General features: G+C 45.7%; 1 protein-coding gene across 5 annotated transcripts in view; it reads right to left on the bottom strand.

Moving 5' to 3' along the window:
* The window catches only part of nos1apa (nitric oxide synthase 1 (neuronal) adaptor protein a), a 410,966-nt gene that overhangs the window by 99,989 nt on the left and 288,103 nt on the right, over positions 1-22,874 (bottom strand). For all 5 annotated transcript variants that reach the window (XM_078561751.1, XM_078561752.1, XM_078561753.1 and 2 more), the window contains 2 exons: positions 21,123-21,264; positions 14,471-14,628 (listed from right to left, as the gene is read on the bottom strand). In XM_078561751.1, the coding sequence (XP_078417877.1) occupies positions 14,471-14,628; positions 21,123-21,264 (300 nt within the window). The remainder of the gene's footprint in view (positions 1-14,470; positions 14,629-21,122; positions 21,265-22,874) is intronic.

Raw genomic sequence — 22,874 nt, forward strand, 5'->3', positions numbered from 1 at the left:
AGCTCCCACAAACAGCAATGTGATAATGTCCAGATGATGTGTTTTTGCAGTGATAAATTTTGGTCAGGACTCCCCAGCTCTTCTTTAAAATTATGCTATGGGATTTTTACATTCACCTGAGAGGGCAGATGAGACCTAAGTTTAAAGTTTCATCTGAAGGACTGCACTTCCAACAGTGCAGCATTCCCTCAGTCTTGCACAGAAGTCTCAGCTTGGATATTTTGCTACTCTGTTGCAGGAGCACAACCTTCTATCTCAGAGGTGAGAGTATTATCAATGTGGCCACCGCTGGTACTTACAATTAATACTGCTGCAAAGAAAGAGAAATGGCTGCATAACAATTGCTGCAGGAGCTCTGGACCAGAGACAGCATAAAAAAGAAAATGGTTCAGAATTGGCACTTTAGGCTGGGCACTTTAAGTCCACCTCTATACACAGGTTTCTTCTGAGCAGTCTGGAATATTAAATGTGGATGGCCTAAAACATGAATGAGTGATATGCAGATAGCAGTGCTGAAAAAGTGTATGAGCATTTAAATCATGTCATTGGCACCTCATCAACATATTAAGACTATGTTCCCAACTATTCTACCTGTGGACGGACCAATCAAATCTTCTCCATTGTGGTCGGTCACAAGCCAGGACTCCTTTGAGTCGGCAGGGATCAAATCCACTAAACCAAAGTGAAATGGCAAGTTGGCAGATATCTGGCATCATTAACCATGGCCATTTTTAAATTCCTGATCAGTTAGGTTTTGGCCACTTTATAGCCAGTTGGAAAAATTTACTCTACTGTGCCTCAAGAAGTTGGAGACATTAATCTTTGGGGATATCCACTGTGTTGGTGTGTTTTCATCAGCAGTGAAGCAAACCTCAATATTCAAGCTATATCACCCTCTTCCCTGTCCCGATCCTTACCTTGGTCCAGGCTGATATCCAACTATGTTTTTTCCAAAACAATAACGTAACTAGTAGCACAGCGAATGAATTACTGTAAATAAAGTAAAGGAATTGCCCTATTTGGAACTTTGGCCTCCGGGATGAGGCCTTTGACCAAGGATATCCTAAAAGCATCCCGAAAGAGGTCAAACATCCCCGCCGACTCAAAGGAGCCCTGCTTGTGACTGACCAAAATGGAGAAGATTCATTCGGGAAGGCACTGAACACTTTGAGAGACTTCGTCAGGAACACACAGAGGAAAACTTGAGGTGTCGAAGAGAGTGCACAAACAGCTCATCTACCCTACTCTTCGAGCACCATCTGCCCTGCATGTGGCAGTGTCTGCAGATCGCACATTGGAGGGAGCAGCCATCTCAGAACCCATTGAACTGGAGTGGAGGCAAGTCACCCTCGATCCCGAGGGACTGCCTAAGAGAAGAAATGAACTATCAGTGGAGAACAACTGATGTAAGAAGGAAGTGACTGAAACCTCTGCACGAACTTTCTGGGGCTGAGCCTGAAAGATACCAGTTTTATCATTAAAATAACAAATCATAGTTTAATGAGCCATGATTATCTGCACCTTACTGTTGTCATTTTGCTGTTTTGAAATTCCTACTTTCCTTTGAAACTGGCCACCTCCTGAATTTAATGTGCAGAATGTATCTGAGAAGCATCACTAAAAGTTGAGAGACAGAAGTAATTATATGGACCGTGTGTCAGGTTCCAGTTAGAAGGGCTATTTGGCACCCCTCCATTGAGAATCCTGTTATGGTTAAATGTCAACCTCCACTTCCTGTTCTATGCGCAGAATTTACTGATTACTGGAGGCTTCTGTTGTCCCAAGTCAACCCGACACTGGAAGATATTCAGTTATGAAAGAAAATGAAAAACAAGAAAGACAGATATGAGTCAATTTATTCCTTTCTGCATTCCTTTCCCAAAATACTTCTGTTCCATGTAAACCATAAAACTCATCTCTGAAATGAGCACCATCACCAACAGCCAACACATTAGGAAGATAAAGTGTAAAATGGTGGAAAAACGCATCTGAAGAGAAGTTGATGGGTCTGCCATGCATTTGTAGAACTTTCTGATTCACTACAGCAAATTTTGTATGAAAATGTAATGATCATTTTTGAAAAGGAAGACTTGCATTTATATAGTGCCATACATGACCATACGACATCCCAAAATGCTTTACAACTAATAAGGTAACGTAGGAAAAGCAGCAGCCAATTTGCTTGCAGCTAGGTCCCACAAACCATATGGCCTTAAGATGTAGGAGCAGAAGTAGGCCATTTGGCCCCTTGAGTCTGCTCTGCCATTCAATGAGGTCATGACTGATCTGATAAAATCTTCAACTCCACTTTCCTGCTTTTTCCCCATAACCCTTGATTCCCTTACTGATTGAAAATCTGCCTATCCAGGATCCATACCCAGGATCAACCTAGTGAACTTGCTCTGGGCTGTCTCCAATGCCAGTATATCTTTCCTTAGATAAGGGGACCAAAAATGTTCACAGTATTCTAGGTGTGGTCTGACTAGTGCCTTGTATAGTTTTAGCAAGGCTTCCCTATTTTTATACTTCATTCCCTTTGAAATAAAGGCCAACATTCCATTTACCTTCCCAGTTACCTGTTGAAATTGTATGCTAGCTTTTTGTGATTCATGTGAGGAGTCCTAAATCCCTGTGCTGCAGCTTTCTTCAGTCTTTCGCCATTTAAATAATATTCAGCTCTTCTATCCTCACTGCCAAAGTGCATAACCTGACATTTTCCCACATCATATTCCATCTGCCAACTTTTTGCCCACTCACTTAACCTGTCTATATCCCTCTGGAGACTCTTTGTCATCCTCACCACTTGCCTTCCCACCTATTTTTGTGTCATCCGCAAACTTGGCAAAAATACATTCACTTCCTTCATCCAAGTCATTAATATATATTGTAAATAATTGGGGCCCCAGTACTCAACCCTATGGCACTCCACTAGTTATAGGTTGACATCCTGAAAATGCCCCCCTTATCGCAACTCTCTGTCTTATATTAGTTATCCAATCCTCTATCCATGCTAATATACTACCCCCAACACCATGGGCTCTTATCTTATTAGGTAGCCTCATGTGCGGTACCTTATCAAATGCCTTTTGGGAATCCAAATATATTACATCTACTGTTCCCTCTTTATCTATCTGCTTGTTGCCGCCTCAAAGAATTCTAATAAGTTTTCCAGGTATGATTTCCCCTTCAAGAAGCCATACTGACTCTGCTTGGTTATATTGTGTATTTCTAAATGCTCTGCTATTATATCCTTTATAATAGACTCTAACAATTTCCCAATAATGGATGTTAAGCTAACTGACCTATTGTTTCTGTTTTTTGACTCCCTCCCTTTTTGAATAAGGGTGTTACATTGGCAGTTTTCCAATCCTCGGGTACTCTTCCAGAATCTAAGGATTCTTGGAAGATTACTACTAGTGCATCCACTATCTCTGTAGCTACTTCCTTTAAACAACAGTGAAATAAATGACCAGGCTATCTTTTTTGGGGTTTTGGTTGAAGGATATATGATGGCCAGGACAACCAGGAAAAGTCCCCTGCTTTTCCTCAAATAGTGCTGTGGAATTCTATACATCCACCTAAGAAGGCAGACATAACTGAAGTTTAACATATCACCTGAACGATGGCATCTCCAACAGTGCAGCACTCCCTCAGCACTGCACAGGAGTTCCAGCCTAGATTAAGTGCTCATGTCTGTGAGTGAGACTTGAACCCACAACCTTCTGCTCAGAGACAAGAATGTTGAGCCAGAACTGACTGCACAGTGTAACTGAAGACACCAACAGGGTATGCTTGGTAAGGGTGTCCCTTGGAATCAAGAAGATATCAAAGGAAAACCTTTACCCATGTTGATAGATGACTTGGAATTTTTTTCAATCAACCCAGTTAGTACAGGAAAATGACTACAGTTGATTGCTGTCTCAATTGGCTCTCTTTTCAAATGTTGACTCACCTTGCATGCTGTTACAAATTTTTCTGTTTTTTTCCCCAAGTCTCCAGCAGTTGGTTTTTTCTTAATTCAGCTCAGTCCGTATTTACCTCCAACTTCAGAGTCTTCAGGTACACACTGACTGATCAGAGTGCACTCGCCATTTCATGATTACTCTCGCTGGAGCTACTCTTTAGTTTGATCGCCTACTACAACTTGTTTCAGAATGAGCATACCTACAAAGACAGCACTGCGTATTTCCATGTGTTGGCCCATAAACTCCTCCGGGCTGCTTCCAATCCACTCCTATAACTGCCAGCCAAGTTACAGTGGAGGAGTGGCAAGAACTGCTCCATGGAAATTCTGGGCTTGTCCCCCAGGAATTTCCTCAGCGGCTTTCCCAATCAGTCGGTGCAACTAGGGTGGACAATCGCCAGATTGGCTTGGATAAACCATACAGAGCAGCTGGAGGATAGGGAAAGGAGAGAGAAGCATCATCCTGCCACTTGTGCACAAAACCATCGTAATAAAAATGAATGGGATCTTTTCTAGCTGCTCCAAGAGAAAAGGATTTGCTTTTTCATGAAGGTCCTTCTCGTTATCGGGGCTGACGAGGGCACACATTAAGATTTCAAACAGGCCTATCCATAGAGTATATACTTTTCATTCTACACTTCTTCAGTATCATCAAGATATATAGTTGCACTTGGGTGGGATTCACAAGGCAGCAAATAAGACGATCCTCTCCAATGTGCATTATGACTACATCTCAAAATCGCCTGTTTTGAATTGCATTAAAGTCGATGCAGCATGCTGACCAGCAACAAAGAAAATTATGTGGGAGAATTCTTGCTGTTTCCTAGCATTTAAGACCAAGCAATAATAATAAAAAATGGAATGTTTAAGTAAATGGGAAGCGTGACATTAAACCCATCAAATGTTTCAATAGTTCAAACTCGGCTGCAACCCTGGGGGGGGTCTGCAAAATGGAATTTAGATTCTGCTTAGCCATTTGCACGCCACCTTTTTCCCAGAATGTGTAGGGCTCAGTGGGGTTGGGAAACACAACTATTGAGCTTCTATCCTTCCAGTACTGTTCTACACACTGCCTCCTTCTCTCCATGCTCAAAACAGAAGGTACAATGGCAACCAGAGGCCTTATAAAGACACATCAGGGAGTCAGAAACACACATCAGGGGGCCATCTGAAGAAAGATCTCAAAGAGGCAATTGCTTTATCTAAATTTACCAGAGTCATGGCAATCGTTACAAATCCAGGCAGCTCATGTTTTCAATTTCAGTGGCTGAAAACAGAAATGAATGACAGCAGGAGCTGTCAGGTTTGGAATTAAAAGTAGACACAGTCTGAAAAATGCCCTCTTTACTTTCCAAAGTGTTTGCTATTTTCAGGGTAAATTGAAAATGCCTCTAAGATTTCTGGTATTGAGAACAAACTGTGGCAATAAGGCATGGTCTTTTCTGAAATGCATTTGGCAAAGAAAAAAACTGTAGGTTCGTATTTCCAGACACATCATTGAATCATAATTGTGCAAATTCAGCTCATCTATTCTATCCCTCTCTCGTATACAGGGAGTCTCACTGAGGATTTCATATCATCCGTCATCTTGCATTATATTTGAAAATAGAAGTTCCAGCTTTTGTGAGTGGGTCGCTGAGTTGCCGGTCATAGTACTTCAGGAATTACACATTTGGGTAAATATTCATTTGCTTCTGCACTTGCTGGGAGGACATATTGGGAAACTGCACAGCTGTCACCAGTGATTTTCCACTCATTACTTTTAATGAGGAACATGGTGTTGTAATATTTAAATCAACAGTCTCATTAATTTGCATATATTTCAAGTTGTTGAGTGCTCCGGGCCTTTGTGTTGTAGTTAAATTCACTGGTGAGACAGCCGGGATGCAAACAGACCATATAAATCTCTAGGACCTTAAAATTTAAACCGGAGAAGGCAGCGATTAAGGAACATGATCTAAAATGGTACTCTAGCCTGGATCCCTAAACTCCTCAAATTTAGCATCATTTTGTTCAAATCCCTTCATGACTGCATTCCTCACTATCCAATCCTTTTATGCCGGATTGTAAGGCCTCCCAGTCCTTCCTGTCCTCTATCACGGAGGTCTTAGACGACAGTACACAGGAGAGCCTGGACAAACCGCTAACTCATGACGAACTGACTAAGGCCCTTGAGTCCTTCGAGAAGAGTAAAACTTCCGGAAGCGACGGCTTGCCGGCGGAGTTGTATTCGGCTCTGTGGGACTGGATGGGCCCAGACCTGCTAGAAGTGTACGAGAATATGCTCCTGGCCGGCAGTATGTCAGAATCCATGAGGAAAGGCATCATCACCCTCATCTACAAGCACAAGGGGGGAAGGGAGGAAATTAGAAATTGGCGACCCATTTCACTGTTGTATGTGGACTATAAGATTCTGTCCAAGGTCATCGCCAATCGGGTCAAATCCGCTCTGGAATTGGTGATCCACCCTGACCAGACCTGCACTGTGCCAGGCAGGAAGATCTCTGACAGCCTCACACTACTCAGGGATACGATTACCTATGTGCAGGACAGGGGTGTGGATACCTGCCTCATCAGCCTGGACCAGGAGAAGGCCTTTGACAGAATATTGCACACCTACATGGTGGATGTGCTCTCCAAAATGGGGTTTGGGGAGGGAATTCGCAATTGGATCCAACTGCTCCACACTAACATCAGTAGCGTGGTCTCAATTAATGGGTGGGAATCAGATAGCTTTCCTATTAAATCTGGAGTCAGGCAGGGCTGCCTTCTCTCCCCTGTCCTGTTTGTGTGTTGCATAGAACCCTTTGCTGAGTCCATCAGGAAGGATCCGGGCATAAGAGGAGTGACGATCCCAGGCAGTGGAGGCACTCAGGTCAAAGCCTCCCTGTACATGGACGATGTCGCCGTCTTCTGCTCGGATCCACTGTCAGTGCGCAGACTGATCCACATCTGCGACCAGTTCGAACTGGCCTCAGGAGCCAAGGTAAATCGTGGGAAGAGCAAAGCCATGTTCTTTGGGAACTGGGCTGACCGATCATTTGTCCCCTTCACTGTCAGGGCTGACGGCCTGAAGGTGCTCGGGATATGGTTCGGAGGGACCGGGGCATGCGTTAGAAACTGGAAGGAGTGAGTGTCTATGATGCAAAGAAAACTGGGCATGTGAGAGCGATGCTCCCTCTCCATTGCGGGTAAGACCCTGGTCATCAGGTGTGAGGCACTCTCGCTGTTGCTGTACGTGGCGCAGGTCTGGCCCATTCCACACTCCTGCGCGATGGTGATCACCCGAGCCATCTTTCACTTTATCTGGAGGTCGAAAATGGATTGTGTTCGCAGGGATGCGATGTACAAGCCTCTAGATAAGGGGGGAAAAAACGTGCCCAACATCGCCCTCATACTGATGGCCACCTTTGTGTGTAGCTGCATCAAGCTGTGCGAAGACCCTCAGTACGCAAACACCAAGTGTCACTATGTGCTGAGGTTCTACCTGTCCCCGGTGTTGCGAAGGATGGGTCTGGCCACGCTGCCGCGGAACGCTCCAAGTAGTTGGACCGTGCCGTACCACCTGTCCCTGGTGGAAAAATTTATGCAGAGAAACACCTTTGACCACAAGTCCATCAGGTAGTGGTCGGCACGTAATGTCTTAGAGGCCCTGAGGGAAAAGGAGAGGGTGCATCCGGTGGGATGGTTCCCTGAGCAGACTGTCAAAGTTATTTGGCAGAATGCCTCATCGCCAGAACTTTCCAACAAGCACCAAGACGTAGCTTGGCTGGTGGTGAGAAAGGCCCTCCCTGTCAGATCCTTCCAACACGCCAGGAGTCTCACCCCCTCTGCATGTTGCCCTCGAGGTGGCTGTGGTGGGGAAGAGACCGTTGTTCACCTCCTTGTGGATTGTGCCTTTGCAAAGAAGGTCTGGAGAGAGATGCAGTGGTTTCTGTCGAGGTTCATCCCGAGCAGTTCTGTGACACAGGACTCTGTGCTCTACGGGCTGTTCCCAGGGACACACACCGAGACAAACATCAACTGCAGCTGGAGGATCATCAACTCGGTGAAAGACGCTCTTTGGTCTGCCCGAAACTTGTTGCTCTTCCAGCGCAAAGAGTTGTCCCCGACCGAGTGTTGCAGACTGGCACATTCCAAAGTCCAGGACTACGTGCTGAGGGACGCACTAAAGCTTGGGGCAGCCGCCGCAAAGGTGCAATGGGGAAAGGTCGCTGTCTAAGACCTTTCTGCCACAGGGCACCGAGGGACTGGGAACTATTGAGAGCCCCTCGGGCTGTACAGTTCACAATGAATGTCTGCATTGAATACTAATTGTATTATAATTGTATTGAAGCACCTCAGAGTGCAACATGATGTATGTTGATAACTCCAATACCATTGTCTGATTGTCTATAATGACCATATTGAAATGATTGTAATATTCATTGATTGTATTGAAGCACCTTGTGATCCATGTGTAAAAGTTGAATCTGATTGCACTTTTTGTGATGGTGATTTTGAAATGTTTTGTAATGTTCTTCCAGATATTTTATGAATAAAGTATATTTTTAAAATAAAAAAAAATCTCTATAGCCTTCTTGAGACCTAAAATCCACCAAATTTGGCGTGCTGTTTATTCCCTGTGCCCTTCAATTCAATACTGGTGGCTGTGCCTTCAACCTTATAGGTCCTCATTTCTGGAATTAGTTCCCTTAACCTTTCCACCTCTTTCAGCCTCTTTAAAATGTTGCCTTAGAATTTACATCCTGACCAAGCTCTTAGTCATTTCAACTGATATCTCCTTTGGCTTGGAATCAATTTTTTTTTGTCTGATTATGCTCCTGTGAAGTTCTTAGGGACATTTTCTATTTGAAAGGCACAATGTAAATTCAATTTGTTGAATTAGGCCTTTTATATTGCAGAATCGGTTCAAAACTTGTTGACTTAGGGCAGAATCTTCTGCTCTCTCTGGTGGCGAGTTTAAAGTTGGGAAGGGCATTTACTTAGGCAAGATGGTGGCACAGCAGGACCCTACCACCTTCCCACCTCCACGTGAATGAAGTTCTGGGTGGGAAGGCCCATGGTTGACCTTCCCACCCTGACATCTATTGAGGTCCTTAAGTGGGCAATTAATGACCCAGTGTTAACCCAGCGGCAGCTAAAACTGTGCAGCCGGCTTGTCACCTCCGGGGGAGGGGGTGTCACTTTCTCAAAGGCACTCAGTACCTGTCCAAGGGACTTGACCACAGGAAGGGTAGGTTGCCAGCTGAGAGCCACCCCCTGCTCTTGCTGCCAAACCTCCTACATCCCCGCTTCCCACGGCCACTACCCGCGAAACCACTCTCACTCCACATTACTTACCTATGACTTGGGTCCCTCTGCGATCCTGGGGCTCCAGTACCTGTCCTTCCGGCAGCAGCCGCGGTCCCTCACCGTTTGGCCAGCGGCTCTCGGTAGGCGAAGCTTCCATCTCTGCGGTCTTGATTCCAGGGTAGGCCCACTGCCGGCCTTGCCACTGCCTGATTGCTTTGTGGTTCGGCAGGCCTTCCTGAAAAGATGCAGTGCACTTCTCTCACCAGCTCTAAAGGCCAACAGGCGAGACCTCTGACACCTCAACAAGATTCCACCCAGAGTTTCACCTTTCTGCTCACTTTATAGCACTGGGAAATTTTAATAGCTGGTAAAATGAAAACAGTAAGAAAAATGATGGTCCCCCACCAATGAAGAACAGCCTTTTCTCCCCACTTTTCGTCTTGAAAAGCTATTGAAGCGATTTCAATACCGCTCACAGATACAAAGGTTCCCCAGGTACTAGTTAAACAGCTGACAGCAAACAAAAACTAACGACCATGGGTGCATGAGGAAAATGATCCAGAAATGTACCATTGCTTCAAAACTTCCACCTTTTTTGCTAGAGAAAATTGCGGAGTTCCCAGAGAAATTCCATATGGCTGTGTGACAGCGACCACTTCATGACAGGAAGATGTCAGTCATTAATGCTAATGGTGACCCACTTTTCCTTTACTCTTGGTGCCACTCCAATTGAGAGTGACATGGTGACTGAAGGTCAGAGCAAGGCTATACTTTCCACACCTGGAGACGCATTTCAGGAAGTCAAAGGCAACAAAAATGGGCCATTTACACTATAAGCCAAACATTAACTTAGGTCAATGGTGGTTTGATTCTCTGATGCCTCCCAAAGCCAGAAGATAAACTCAGGAGAGAATTATTTCAAGCAAACAGAAACTCTTTGGATGCCAGCAATGGATGTGGTTTGCACATGGGTTCCATGAACACAAATATGAATAAATTCTGTGTTCAACCAGTGCTGGCTCTGCTGAGTATTTTAAAAAATGGAATCAAATAGATTGTTGATTTGTGATTAACACTTCCTTGTGAAAACAACAGACTGTCCAAGGGAAATGGCAACTTAATGATCAAATCTCGATAGCAGTGTGTGAACTCAAGAGGATTGCGACTGGCTGAACCATGTAGACAAGGACAGTCTTGGGTTCAATGTCCAGTCTTTAGTAAGTTAGTTGATCCCAGCCTGCATAATAGTGGTGATCGCTACATGGCACAACATCTGCAACTATACTCTCCCTTCACTGCTCATTATTTCTGACTGGGGGGAAAGTAGGCTTGCTCACATGTATGAGTGGAGGTCTACTCACTAGCTTCCAAAGGCTCCTGAAGGTTTCATTAACTGAAAGCCGTTGACATGAATATCATTCTTTCTTGCATTTCCCGATTTAAAAAAAAAATGTGCACCTGTACCTCCAGATCTCTCTGTTAATCCATGTTTTTGTGGACCTTATCATTTAGTACTTCATTGCACTGTAACTTTTCCAATATTATTGCCCATTTCGCTGAAATTGTCAGCTGTCGGCCCATTCTGTTAGCTTGTCTAAAGCTGGCTGAGATCTTCGACATTCTGCCTACATCCATGAACCCTAATCTGGAATCACTCACTGACTTCTTGATCCACATGTAGATCATTTAAGTAACTTGAAAACCATTGGCAGGACTGTCCTATGAAGAGAGATTGGTGAAACTGAGCCTGTATTCTCTAGAGTTTCAAAGAATGAGAGCTGATCTCATTGAAACCTACAAAATACTTAAAGGGATAGACAGGGTAGATGCAGGTAAGATGTTTCCCTGGTTGGGGAGTCTAGAACCAGGGGACTCAATTTCAGAATAAGGGGGAAGCCACTTAGGGCCGAGATGAGAAGAATTTTTTTTGACTCAGATGGTTGTGAATCTTTGTAATTCTCTACCCCAGAGGAGTGTGGAAGCTCAGACATTGAGAATGCTTGAAGTAGAGATTGACAGATTTCTAAATGCTGATGACATAAAGAGATATGGGGATAGTGTGGGAAAAAGGCATTGAAGCGGATGATCAGTCATGATCATACAGAATGGCGGAGCAGGCTTGATGGGCTGAATGGCCTATTTCTGTCCTATGTTCCATTAAATCCACCATCAGACCATTGTTGACATCCTGCCCAAAAAAACAACATCCATTTACCCTCCTCTGCCTAGCCATCAATGCATGTAGCTGCATTCTCTATCACATAAAGCCTTCATTTTTATGACAACTGTCTTCTGTATGGTATATCAAATACATCTGAAAATTCATATATCCAACATAAACCAAGCTCCCCTTCTCTGGGATTTCCTTAAAGGTTTCAGTTAGCATGTTAAAGCATGACTCACCCTTTAAAAGTCCATATTGACAGTTTTTGAAATCACCCCTGCTTTTCTAAGTGCTTAACCACTCTCATCCTGTATTATAGAGCTGAATTTTCCTGCGCGGATTGCGATCCCAATATCGGGATGAATTCTGGGCTGGGAACCCAGGAGTGGCCATGGTGAGCTGTCAGGTGCAATCTTCCTGGAGGTGGCCAGTTAAGAACCACCTCTGGGAGCCCTGCCGATTAGGGACATCAGCTGGATTCCACGGTCAGGAGGTCCATCCAGGGAGCAGAGCCACCAGCTGCCCATGCAGTGTGCACAATGCCTCGGCACCAGGAGCAGCAGCAACGCCATGGAGGTGCCTTCAGTGGGAGAGAAGCAGTTGCCACTGTGACCGGTCAAATAAATTTAAACCCTCAAGTGAAGCCACCTCCGATCCATTTTCAGGTTCCTGACACTGCAGGTGGCCCATGCCCTGTTGGGAAAACCTCTTGCGACCTGGAAAATTGAGGGTAAGTGGCTCATTACCATCCTTAATTGGATTTCCGCCTCTGGAAAAGTTTTCGGAAGCAGGAGTGCCTCGGGGGGGCTGACCGAACATGCATCTTCCAAAATATCCTTGCGCCCCCACAGTCTAGGACAACTCAGCGCATAACCTCACAGGGATCACTGCTTGAGACACTACTCAAATCATCTTAGACATAAGCACTGGTTGAAAATAGGCCAAAGCATGATGGTCTGAATTCTCCAGCCCGCACTCTCTGCTCGTGAGGGTCACACTCAAAATTTACTGACAAACAAGATCAAATTAAAGTAGGAAGTTTGTAATTCCCTGACGTATCCCTTTCCCTTTTCTCGAATGGACACCAGCACTTGCCAACCTCCAGTGTTTTCTGTATCCAGGGCCTTTTGAAAAATGAAGGCTACATACTTACAGCAATAGCAACTTGCATTTGCATAGCACCTTTAATGTTTAAAGTAAAGCAGCCCAAGGAGTTTCATAGAAGCACAACTAGACAAAATCTGACTAAGTTTATATTGAGTTTTGGACAATAAACCAGGTTCTGTTAGTACTATCAGGAGATCACCAGTGCTTCAGGCAACATTTGGTTCTTTATGTTATGTAAATCATCAGCTGCTGAGGTGCATTCTCTATATTATCCCTGCAGGGCAGCACCATCCCATTCCTCATGGATACTCAGGGGGGTGGGGGGGGGATTAGTTAGCGGCAAAGCAGTGGGATTATGCCGGCCTCAGGAGCCCACACATGTTATAAATGGCATTCTACCACCAGCAGTATTTTATCCCCTGTCTGACGGAGGTGATGGACATTTGGCGAATTGCAGTGGGAGAGAGCAAATACTTCGACTGTTGTATGAAAGTAAAGAAAACACCCGGAGCAATATTTAAAACCATCAAATATCGCGGTTATCCCAGAGGCTTTTTATCTCTCTGTATTCCCACTCTTTCATTAAAAGGTCCAAGTGTGTTGCACCTAATCTGTTATAGTTAAGGGCCAACTACCACAACAGAAGAAAATGTATTGAATCTGGAACTGCCACTCCACAATTTACAATCATAGCGAGAGAGGCTTTCAAAGTGCAGAAATCATGTACACATTCTTAAAGCCCCTGAGAAAATAAGGGAGACAGCAATTTTAAGTCAGGCAAATCAATTGAGTGTTGGCTCTTTAATATTCCACGTAAGTTTTCAGTCCATTGTTTTTAAGTGTCTAAATGATCACAGTTGAGCTGACAGTTCTGTATTAGCAGATGGTCGATACAAATGGCTCCTTTTCTAGCTAGTCAGCTGGATGTTCTGAAACCCATTGCCATGTTTCGGAAGATCACACTTATGAGAAAGCTGTGTAACTGCACTGCAGCGGGGCCTACTTTAGCCGCTCAAAGTTTCAGTATCTCACTCTCTATAGTGAGAAGGTCTCTGATCTATCCTCAGTCGCAGAGCAATGCGCTCCGATATCACTTTCTCAACCTGGGCAGACTGAAACACAATCTGAAACACTTTCTGGCCACGACAGGAAATATTTGCAGGGCTACAGAGAAAGAATAGGTGAATGGGGCTAACTGGGTAACTCTTTGAATGAGCCGGCAGAGGCACATTAGATCAAATGGCCTCCTTCTGGATCCTATGATAATTGAGCAGCAGGGCAGGTGCAGCTGAATGTGGAAAACTATTCAAACCCCTTCAAAATGAGAATTTTCACCTCTATTAGAATTCCCATTCAACTTTCCTCCAATTATAAGGGAATTATGACTGAAGTGTAAGATGACTCAGTAAATGCTGCGATGGGGATGCAGCTGGTGTTACCAATCTGCACCAGCTTCTGTTCATTTTAATTGGTTATCATGAGGGCAGTTTGTCAGGCCTAGGTGGTCCAGCCTAGATTTTACAATTCCAGGCTTGACAGTGAGCTGTCTTTTCCACTATAGCAGCACTACATACCCTTGCTCTACACACACAGACACACACGCCAATTAAAGTTATCATCACATAAGAAGTGTTCATGAAAAGCCTGCCTGCCTGTGAGTTTACTGTTGTCTTTGCTGATCTCCCAAGTGTTTCTATTTTGTAACTAAGCATCCGCCGCTCTGTAAATGTTGCAAACTAACTGGATTAGATGTGCTTGTCGTTCTGTAGAAATGAAGCAGAAAGCAGGCTGTTTCAAAATAGCAGCAAAATGCATTATAGAAGGATTAGCACCAGGAATGCTCTCCCAAGAGTAACGTGGTTTCTATGGACCCAGGCATCAATAGAGTCACCCCTCACATGGCTAAAGCTGAGTGGCTGACAGGACAGCTTTAAAATCACCTTTTTGACTTTGTGAAGGTCCTGTTCTTTGTGTACCGCATCTAAGTCAGTCACACCCCGGCTGAAATCACCCTCTGTACCATCGTGTAGAGGCGGATCGATGGCGTCTATATCAGTCTCTTCCGAAGCCTCTTTCTCTGCGTCAGTAAGCAGTTGAGCTGCTACAGACCAGAAAGCAACACAAATAAATAATCAATGTGAGACATAGGGTGATACAGAATTAAACATACATCTAGCAAGAATAGCATTCATTTAAAAAGAGCCAAATTAGTGTGTTCCGAGACAAGCGATGACCTGACTAAAGTAGAAGTATAGGGTAGAAACTGGACCTCACGGTGTCCATTCTATCAGTGAATAATGGGTGCACCAAGGGTCAATGCTGAGGACTAAGGTCTCACTCCCAGTGGAGGCCTGAAAGACCTTCAACCCAATATTGGGTCAGGCGATTATTTCAGGATTTGCTCACATAATCCCTAAAACAGATGTGTCTCAGATGTAAATGAGGGATTTAAGGCCCTTTTTAGGGAGCCTCATTCCTACCCAATATTGCAGACAGGAGTAGGAGCCTGAAGATTCCCACAGGCAGCCTCTTGCCTTCTGGTGTAGGTCAGATTTTATTTCCACCAATTTACGCAAGTGAAGTCAATGTCCTCTTGCTAGCTGCAAACTGGCAGTGGAACAGAAATTGAACCAAAACAAAAAGGCAGCTTCCTGCAGAAGGCCGGCCCATTCTAGTTTTCAGATGACCTCGATTTAGGTGGCCAATGCTCCTGCCAGAAACAGCAGGGGGGGGGTGGGGGGCCTAATCAAATTATTGAAATTGGTAGGGGCGGGGGTCAAGTGATCTTCACATCAATCAGCACTACTTCCTCAAACTTCCCACAATCACGTGCAGTACAGTACATGGAGGCCATTCTGCGCTCTATTTAAAGAGATCAGTAACCGTGAGTGAGCGGAAACTGAAAACATGCCTGGCACTCATACCCCCTTGACTCATTGAAGAGTTCTGAGCCATACGGCTTCATGAATAACTCCTTGCTGCTGTGCGTGCACTTTAAATTGCTCCATTGATGAACTAAGCTGCTTGGTCCACTGTCTTTGCCACCCCTGCCCGTTACTTTGAGCCCTGCCCTTTGTTGATCAGTGCCACCCTGGTGGATTCCCTGCCCTCCTGGACAGTGTGAATAGTCCTGGCTGAGCTGTCCAATGATAATGGTGATCAACACAAGAATCCATTGAGCTGACTCACTTCTGATGTCATCAGGGAGCCCCCCATGCCTGATTTGTACAACATGAAAATGCTGCCAGTGTTTTATGAGTGCAAATAGTCTGCGGTGTAGGATAACTTTATTCAGATTAATTATATTAACTGTAACAATTCAGTTTATAGCAACTGAAATAGGATATTTACAATGGCTGGTGTCCAGCAGTTAGTGAATTAGTCTGTCCTGTTCAGATGAACAAACAGATAAGCATCTGAAAAGGTAACAATTAGGGCAGTAATCAACTGTTTAAGTGTGCATTGTGTAAATGGACATTTAAACAGACAATGCCTTTTTTTAGAATAGTATTTTAGGGCTATATATAGCATTGTCTTTTGATTTCCAGAGGCCAGTTTGAATTGTTGTGTTAAAAGGTGAAAGTACAATCCTGCAATGTGCATGTACACAGGAATTAACTCCCACCACAAATATATTTTCCACCCTTGTGAACAAGATGCTTCTTCTTACCCACCATCTAGTAAAGCCTGGCTGCATAGCACATGCTTTTCATAGAAGCTGAGCACATACATAACAATGTCAGGACATTGGATACGGGCATGTGCAGCCTCCTATTCCTGTTTCTCCATAAAACCTCAGGACTTTTGCTGTTTCTCCAGTTCCCTAGGTCTAAAGTTAGACCGAAACAGTCTAATGCCACTCCTGACCCTCCCTGGTTCCCCCACTCCCAAAACCTGTGGGGGTGATGGGCAGGCTTTGCGATGTGTGCAGGATTCAAATCATTTGAAGAATACAGCTCCTACAAGATAGGCAGCCTAGCATTCCTTTGTTTAAAATGGTCCACACATTGTTAGACAATACCAAAGCAGCAAAGATGGGGTCAGTTATCACTTGTATTGCCTACTGTGAATGGAGCAGTATAGGCCTCCAAATTGCAACGGTAACCATTGCTACCCATTAATCCATTAAGGGGCAGGCAACATTTGAAAGGGGTCTTCTGCTGGGCACCTGCAGTACCAGCCTGTTTTATTACAAGGAGGGAGTATACAAGTAGGGAAGACTTGCTACAACTGTACAAGGTGTTGGTGAGACTACTGAGGCAAATAGTTTTGGTCTCCTTATTTAAGGAGGGATATACCTGGATAAGAGGAAGATCAGAGGTTTACTAGGTTTGTTCCTGGGATGAAGAGGTTGGCTTATGAGGAAAGGTTAAGCAGGTTGGGCCTATACTCACTGGGGTTTAGAAGAATGAGAAGTGAACTTATTGAAACATGCAGGTTTCTGAGGGAGCTTAACAGGGTAAGATCCTGAGGGAATGTTTCCCCTCCAGGGGGAATCTATAATTAGGGGACACCATTTTAAAACGAGGGGTCTCCCATTTAAGACAGAGATGAGGAGGAATTTCTTCTCTCAGAGGGTCATTAGTCTTTGTAATTCTCTACCTTAGGGAGCAGTGGAGGTTAGATCATTGAATATATTCAAGGCTGAGTTAGATTTTTGACCTACTAGGGAGTCGGGAATTAAGGGGGCAGTCAGGAAAATGGAGTTAAGGCCATAATCAGATCAGCGATGATCTTATTGAATGGCAGAGCAGGCTCAATGGGTTGAACGTCCTAGTCCTGCTCCTATTTGTTATGTCCTTTAAGTGTTCCTTTGTACCCCACAAAAAGAATCTCGACATCCATCCCCAGCAAGTGCCCCGCTTGTAAATTACTTTGCTGATGGTCAGGGTGGCCAGATAGTGGTTACTTCCTGGCTGCCTGTTAGTTGGCCAAATATCACAATTGGACCCAGTGACTTCATCTCTATGTGTGAGGATTGCCCCAGCACTGCCCCCCTGTTCCCCCCCATTGCCTCCCCGCTCCACCCTGCAGCCCCCCCCTACCTATCACCATCAATGGGAACCAGGAAGCTGTGATGAAATGACCCGAAAGACACAGTGAAGTTGTTAATGTTGGAATCCTGTTACAATTAAGTACATGCTCTGGTTGTAAGTGTTACTAATTGGGGAAAGGTTAGGGCATTATTCTTAAGTGTATATATAAGAACCAATTTCACACCTATGTGGAGAAGGAAAAAGGAGTCTGTGCTCTCTGAGTTCTGCGAATAAACCCATGTTTTGGAAAAGCTGGCTACAGATTCCTTTACTTAATGAATGAGCAGCAACTTCTAATAGAAGTGACTCTCTCTGGTAACCTGCTCCTGGGCTTCCTCCTTGTAGGCTGGCAATGCCGGAGGGTATGCTCAGCCAGTCTATTTAGCAACCCAGTTCATGGTCACATTTTTAACTTGAATCCCATGCCTTAGGACACTATGAACTGTTGACACTGCCTAAATCATTCAGTGAAAGGAATATTACTCAGCCTATTTGAACATATACAGCGATGAGAAATGCTGAGGGAAAACTCAAACGCTAAAATGAGATGGGTTTAGGTTGGGTAGGATTTTGAAGTGTTTATAATTTTAGATGATGTTTTATCAGAGACGGGTTGTGGGGGTGCGGGCAAACAATCTATCCCAGGTGGCACGTCAGCCATTTAAATTTTTTGAAGAGACTACATGCTTCAGATTTTAGTTCTAGTTTAAATTTTATGCTGGCCAGCCACATGTCCCAGGCATAGGGAAACCCAGTATGTGAAGGGAGGCGAGGACTGCACCATCCTACACTCCAGCACTGCTCTCAATCTGCCTGACTGAGGCCAGGAAACGGAGAGGAGAATTATTAATCTGCTCCTGGGGTTAAATTTGGTTTTGATTTAAATGCTGGCAGATAACACAGTCCGACAAGAAGTTTTCAACCCAAAAGCTAGGTTAAAAACTCCAAAGGTATTGTAAGGACAACAGTATCCTAATGCCGAATTAAATACATCCAATCTACAATAGGAGCTCGCAGTACATTAACTCTACAAGCCTAAACTAACACTCATTGTACAATTTTCAATGCAAGAAACATTTGGAAACAAGAGAAACATGCATTTATAAAGCATCTTTAACAAAGAGAAATAGTCCACGGTGATGTTAGGAAATAACCATGAACTTTGGTTAAAAAAAAAGGTGGGATTTAAAGCGGGTGGTAAAGGAGGTGATGGAGATGTAGGGAGGAATTACAGAGCATGAGTCCAAGGCAGCTGAAGACATGACAGGCAAAGCGAGAGTGAAGAGAGAGGGTGAATATCAGATCCAGTAAAGGAATGGTGCAGATTACAGACACAAGGGGATAGAGAGGTGAAACAATGGACGGATTAAACACAAGGGCGAAAATTTTACCTCTGAGGCAATGGTGTCCAGAACCAATGCAAGTCAGGGAGGATTGGGATGATGGGCAGGATTTCATGGGTGGCGGGGTTTACTTCCCCATCACTGATAAAGTCTCCGTGAAACCCGACCCACTCTGGCAGGCTGACCCGCAGCTCGGTGGAGTGTTAACTGGCTTAAGACAGGCCTTCTGCCCTATATCTGGGGAGGAAGTCCTGCTTCAAATCTGATTGGCTGGCAGCTCTCTGGTCCCAGCAATACCACTGGGAGTAGTGGCCACTGCTGGAACTGCAACCAATACGTGACGATGAAGAGCCAGAAGTTGGATGACAGGAAAGTGTGGGGGGTGGGGTGGGGGGGGTGTTGGGGAGGGAGTGGGGTGGTGGTGGTTCTCGGCAGAGCCAGAAAAGGAGGACATGACGGGCTGGGGTGGGGAAGGGGACATGGCGGGCTGGGCTGGAGTGGGGAAGGGGACATGGCGGGCTGGGCTGGGGTGGGGAAGAGGACATGGCGGGTTGGGCTGGGGTGGGGAAGAGGACATGGCGGGTTGGGCTGGGGTGGGGAAGAGGACATGGCGGGCTGGGTTGGGGTGAGGAAGGGGACATGGCGGGCTGGGCTGGGGTGGGGAAGAGGACATGGCGGGTTGGGCTGGGGTGGGGAAGAGGACATGGCGGGTTGGGGTGGGGACATGGCGGGTTGGGTTGGGGAAGGGGACATGGTGGGTTGGGTTGGGTTGGGGAAGGGGACATGGTGGGTTGGGATCGGGAAGGGGACATTTTGGACTGTGGTGAGGAAGGGGACATGGCGGGTTGGGGTGGGGAAGGGGACATGGCGGGTTGGGATCGGGAAGGGGACATTTTGGACTGGGGTGAGGAAGGGGACATGGCGGGTTGGGATCGGGAAGGGGACATTTTGGACTGGGGTGAGGAAGGGGACATGGCGGGTTGGGGTGAGGAAGGGGACATGGCGGGTTGGGCTGGGGAAGGGGACATGGCGGGTTGGGGTGGGGAAGAGGACATGGCGGGTTGGGGTGGGGAAGAGGACATGGCGGGTTGGGGTGGGGAAGAGGACATGGCGGGTTGGGGTGGGGGTGGGGAAGGGGACATGGCAGGTTGGGGTGGGGAAGGGGACATGGCGGGTTGGGGTGGGGAAGGGGACGGGGTGGGGAAGGGGACATGGTGGGTTGGGGTGGGGGTGGGGAAGGGGACATGGCGGGTTGGGGTGGGGAAGGGGACATGGCGGGTTGGGGTGGGGAAGAGGACGGCGGGTTGGGGTGGGGAAGGGGACATGATGGGTTGGGGTGGGGGTGGGGAAGGGGACATGGCGGGTTGGGGTGGGGAAGGGGACATGGCGGGTTGGGGTGGGGAAGGGGACATGGCGGATTGGGGTGGGGAAGGGGACATGGTGGGTTGGGGTGGGGGTGGGGAAGGGGACATGGCGGGTTGGGGTGGGGGTGGGGGTGGGGAAGGGGACATGGCAGGTTGGGGTGGGGAAGCAAAGCTGTCCATAGGGCATGGCAGGATTCTGCCCGATGTGTGAACAAAACATGGAATGGCACATGGTATGAGTTTTAGATCAGCTGGTGTTTATGAAGAATGGAGGATGGGAGGCTGGTCAAGAGGACACAGGAGTAAAGCCTGAAGATCACAAATGTAAGACTAACTGTTTGGACAGCAGGTGGCCTGAGGTAAATGGACAACAATCCAGAGCTGGAAGTTAGCAGTGCTTATGATGGAAGGGGATGCGAGGTCGGATAGTCTGCCCAAGCTCCAACAGGGAGATGAGGCTGAACCAGCTGGGGACAGTGGCCATGAGAAGATGGATTCTCTGGTAAGGATATGAAGGTTGTGACTGGGGTTGAAGACAATGGCTTTAGATCTGCTCCTGGAGACCGATAAACCAGTGGGACCATTAAAGTTATGCAAGGAAATAAAATAAAACACCAGCAGCTCAGCAGTGGGATGTTTAAATAAGAAAATTGATATTTTCCATTTGAAATAAAACTTATATGTTTGCTAAAGTTCTTCTTTGGACACCCAGTCTCGCTTGAATTGGAATGTGGGTTACTATGGTTACCTATAGCCTAGGGGTCTGTTAGTTGTTTCTCTGACAGTAAGATTAAAAAGATCATTGCCCCCTTACAAAATGTGTTGCTGAACAGAATTAAAATGTCATACCTGGGACGTTGCTGTTTTCAGCACTCTCTTCACTTTCTTGGTCCTCCTCTCCACCCGCATTTTGCTCAGTGTGTAGGAGACTCAGCTTGTGGCACACCTCAAAGGCTTGCCCTATAGTTCGCACTATCCTCATTGCTTGGCTCTGCGATGGAGAGCAGGAAGAGGAAGACTATTACCTCAGTATAACTCAATGATATATAACTGGCATTGTTAGAATTAATATAGTGAGAATCTTTACATGATAAAACTTGACATGAGATGCCTTTCGGAATGAACTAGTGTTGTGTAATATGAATCATCGTTTAGTACTAGTAAGAAATATAGGACAATTATGTGCACAATATGGACCATTCAGAATGAAAGTGAATCCCTCCCCTTCCTTAACAAGGCCACAACACTTCTCCATGAGGTTTGTGGCTGTCTCTCCGATTATAAAGTATTTATTTACAACATGCTCTTTGTGATATCTTCAGAAGTCGCCCTGTAGAGAGGATATTCTAATTATCCACTGACAGCTTCCATTTCCTTAGCAATTACGATTAGCCTGGAAAGTATTCCAGACATGGCTTTAGATTTGCAGTCTGAACGGGAATTAAACTCTGAATGAGCCCACCCTGCACGACTCCTGCACCAGACCACAGTAAGTTCTCGACTGTTCTGCTGCTCTGTTTATTTAACAGGGAAGCTTTGCGGCCATTGAACAGAAGAAAGCTCTACCTTGGCAGCAGGATAATACATTGCACACCACACGGTCACGCCCTGACCAGACAGTACCTCACCTGACCTACCATGATCAACCTCCCGGGAGAATTAGCTGGTCACAGCGCTTGCAAAGTGTGGGTTAAAGATAGTTTACAAAGTGTTCATGGTCCCAGCGGATATCATCCCCCCTCCCCACCCCTAGCCTCTCTTCCTCCTGCCTAGCGATTGTCCTTAGCGCCCTATGTATTTCCTGCTTTGCGTGGTGTGCGACCAAGCATGCACAGAGTTCTCTCTCGGGCAGGGTATTTGGCATTCCAGCCAGACAGTGTAAACAGAGTACTTACTGCCTGGCTGGAACCCAAACTGCAGTTACCATTCTCAGATGAGAAGCTGCACTATAAACACCACATCAAACATCACCAGTTCATTTTTGCAAACAAGCTGTTGAAGGCCCAAATCTCTATAAACAGTATGTCTAGAGCCTGGGTACCAACAACTCTCTTTAAACAGTATGCCTAGAGCCTGGGTACCAACAAATCTCTTTAAACAGTATGCCTAGAGCCTGGGTACCAACAAATCTCTTTAAACAGTATGCCTAGAGCCTGGGTACCAACAACTCTCTTTAAACAGTATGTCTAGAGCCTGGGTACCAACAAATCTCTTTAAACAGTATGCCTAGAGCCTGGGTACCAACAACTCTCTTTAAACAGTATGCCTAGAGCCTGGGTACCAACAACTCTCTTTAAACAGTATGCCTAGAGCCTGGGTACCAACAAATCTCTTTAAACAGTATGCCTAGAGCCTGGGTACCAACAAATCTCTTTAAACAGTATGCCTAGAGCCTGGGTACCAACAAATCTCTTTAAACAGTATGCCTAGAGCCTGGGTACCAACAAATCTCTTTAAACAGTATGCCTAGAGCCTGGGTACCAACAAATCTCTTTAAACAGTATGCCTAGAGCCTGGGTACCAACAAATCTCTTTAAACAGTATGCCTAGAGCCTGGGTACCAACAACTCTCTTTAAACAGTATGCCTAGAGCCTGGGTAC

The sequence above is a fragment of the Cetorhinus maximus genome, chromosome 17 (genome assembly GCF_964194155.1).
Source record: "Cetorhinus maximus chromosome 17, sCetMax3.hap1.1, whole genome shotgun sequence".
NCBI lineage: Eukaryota > Metazoa > Chordata > Chondrichthyes > Lamniformes > Cetorhinidae > Cetorhinus > Cetorhinus maximus.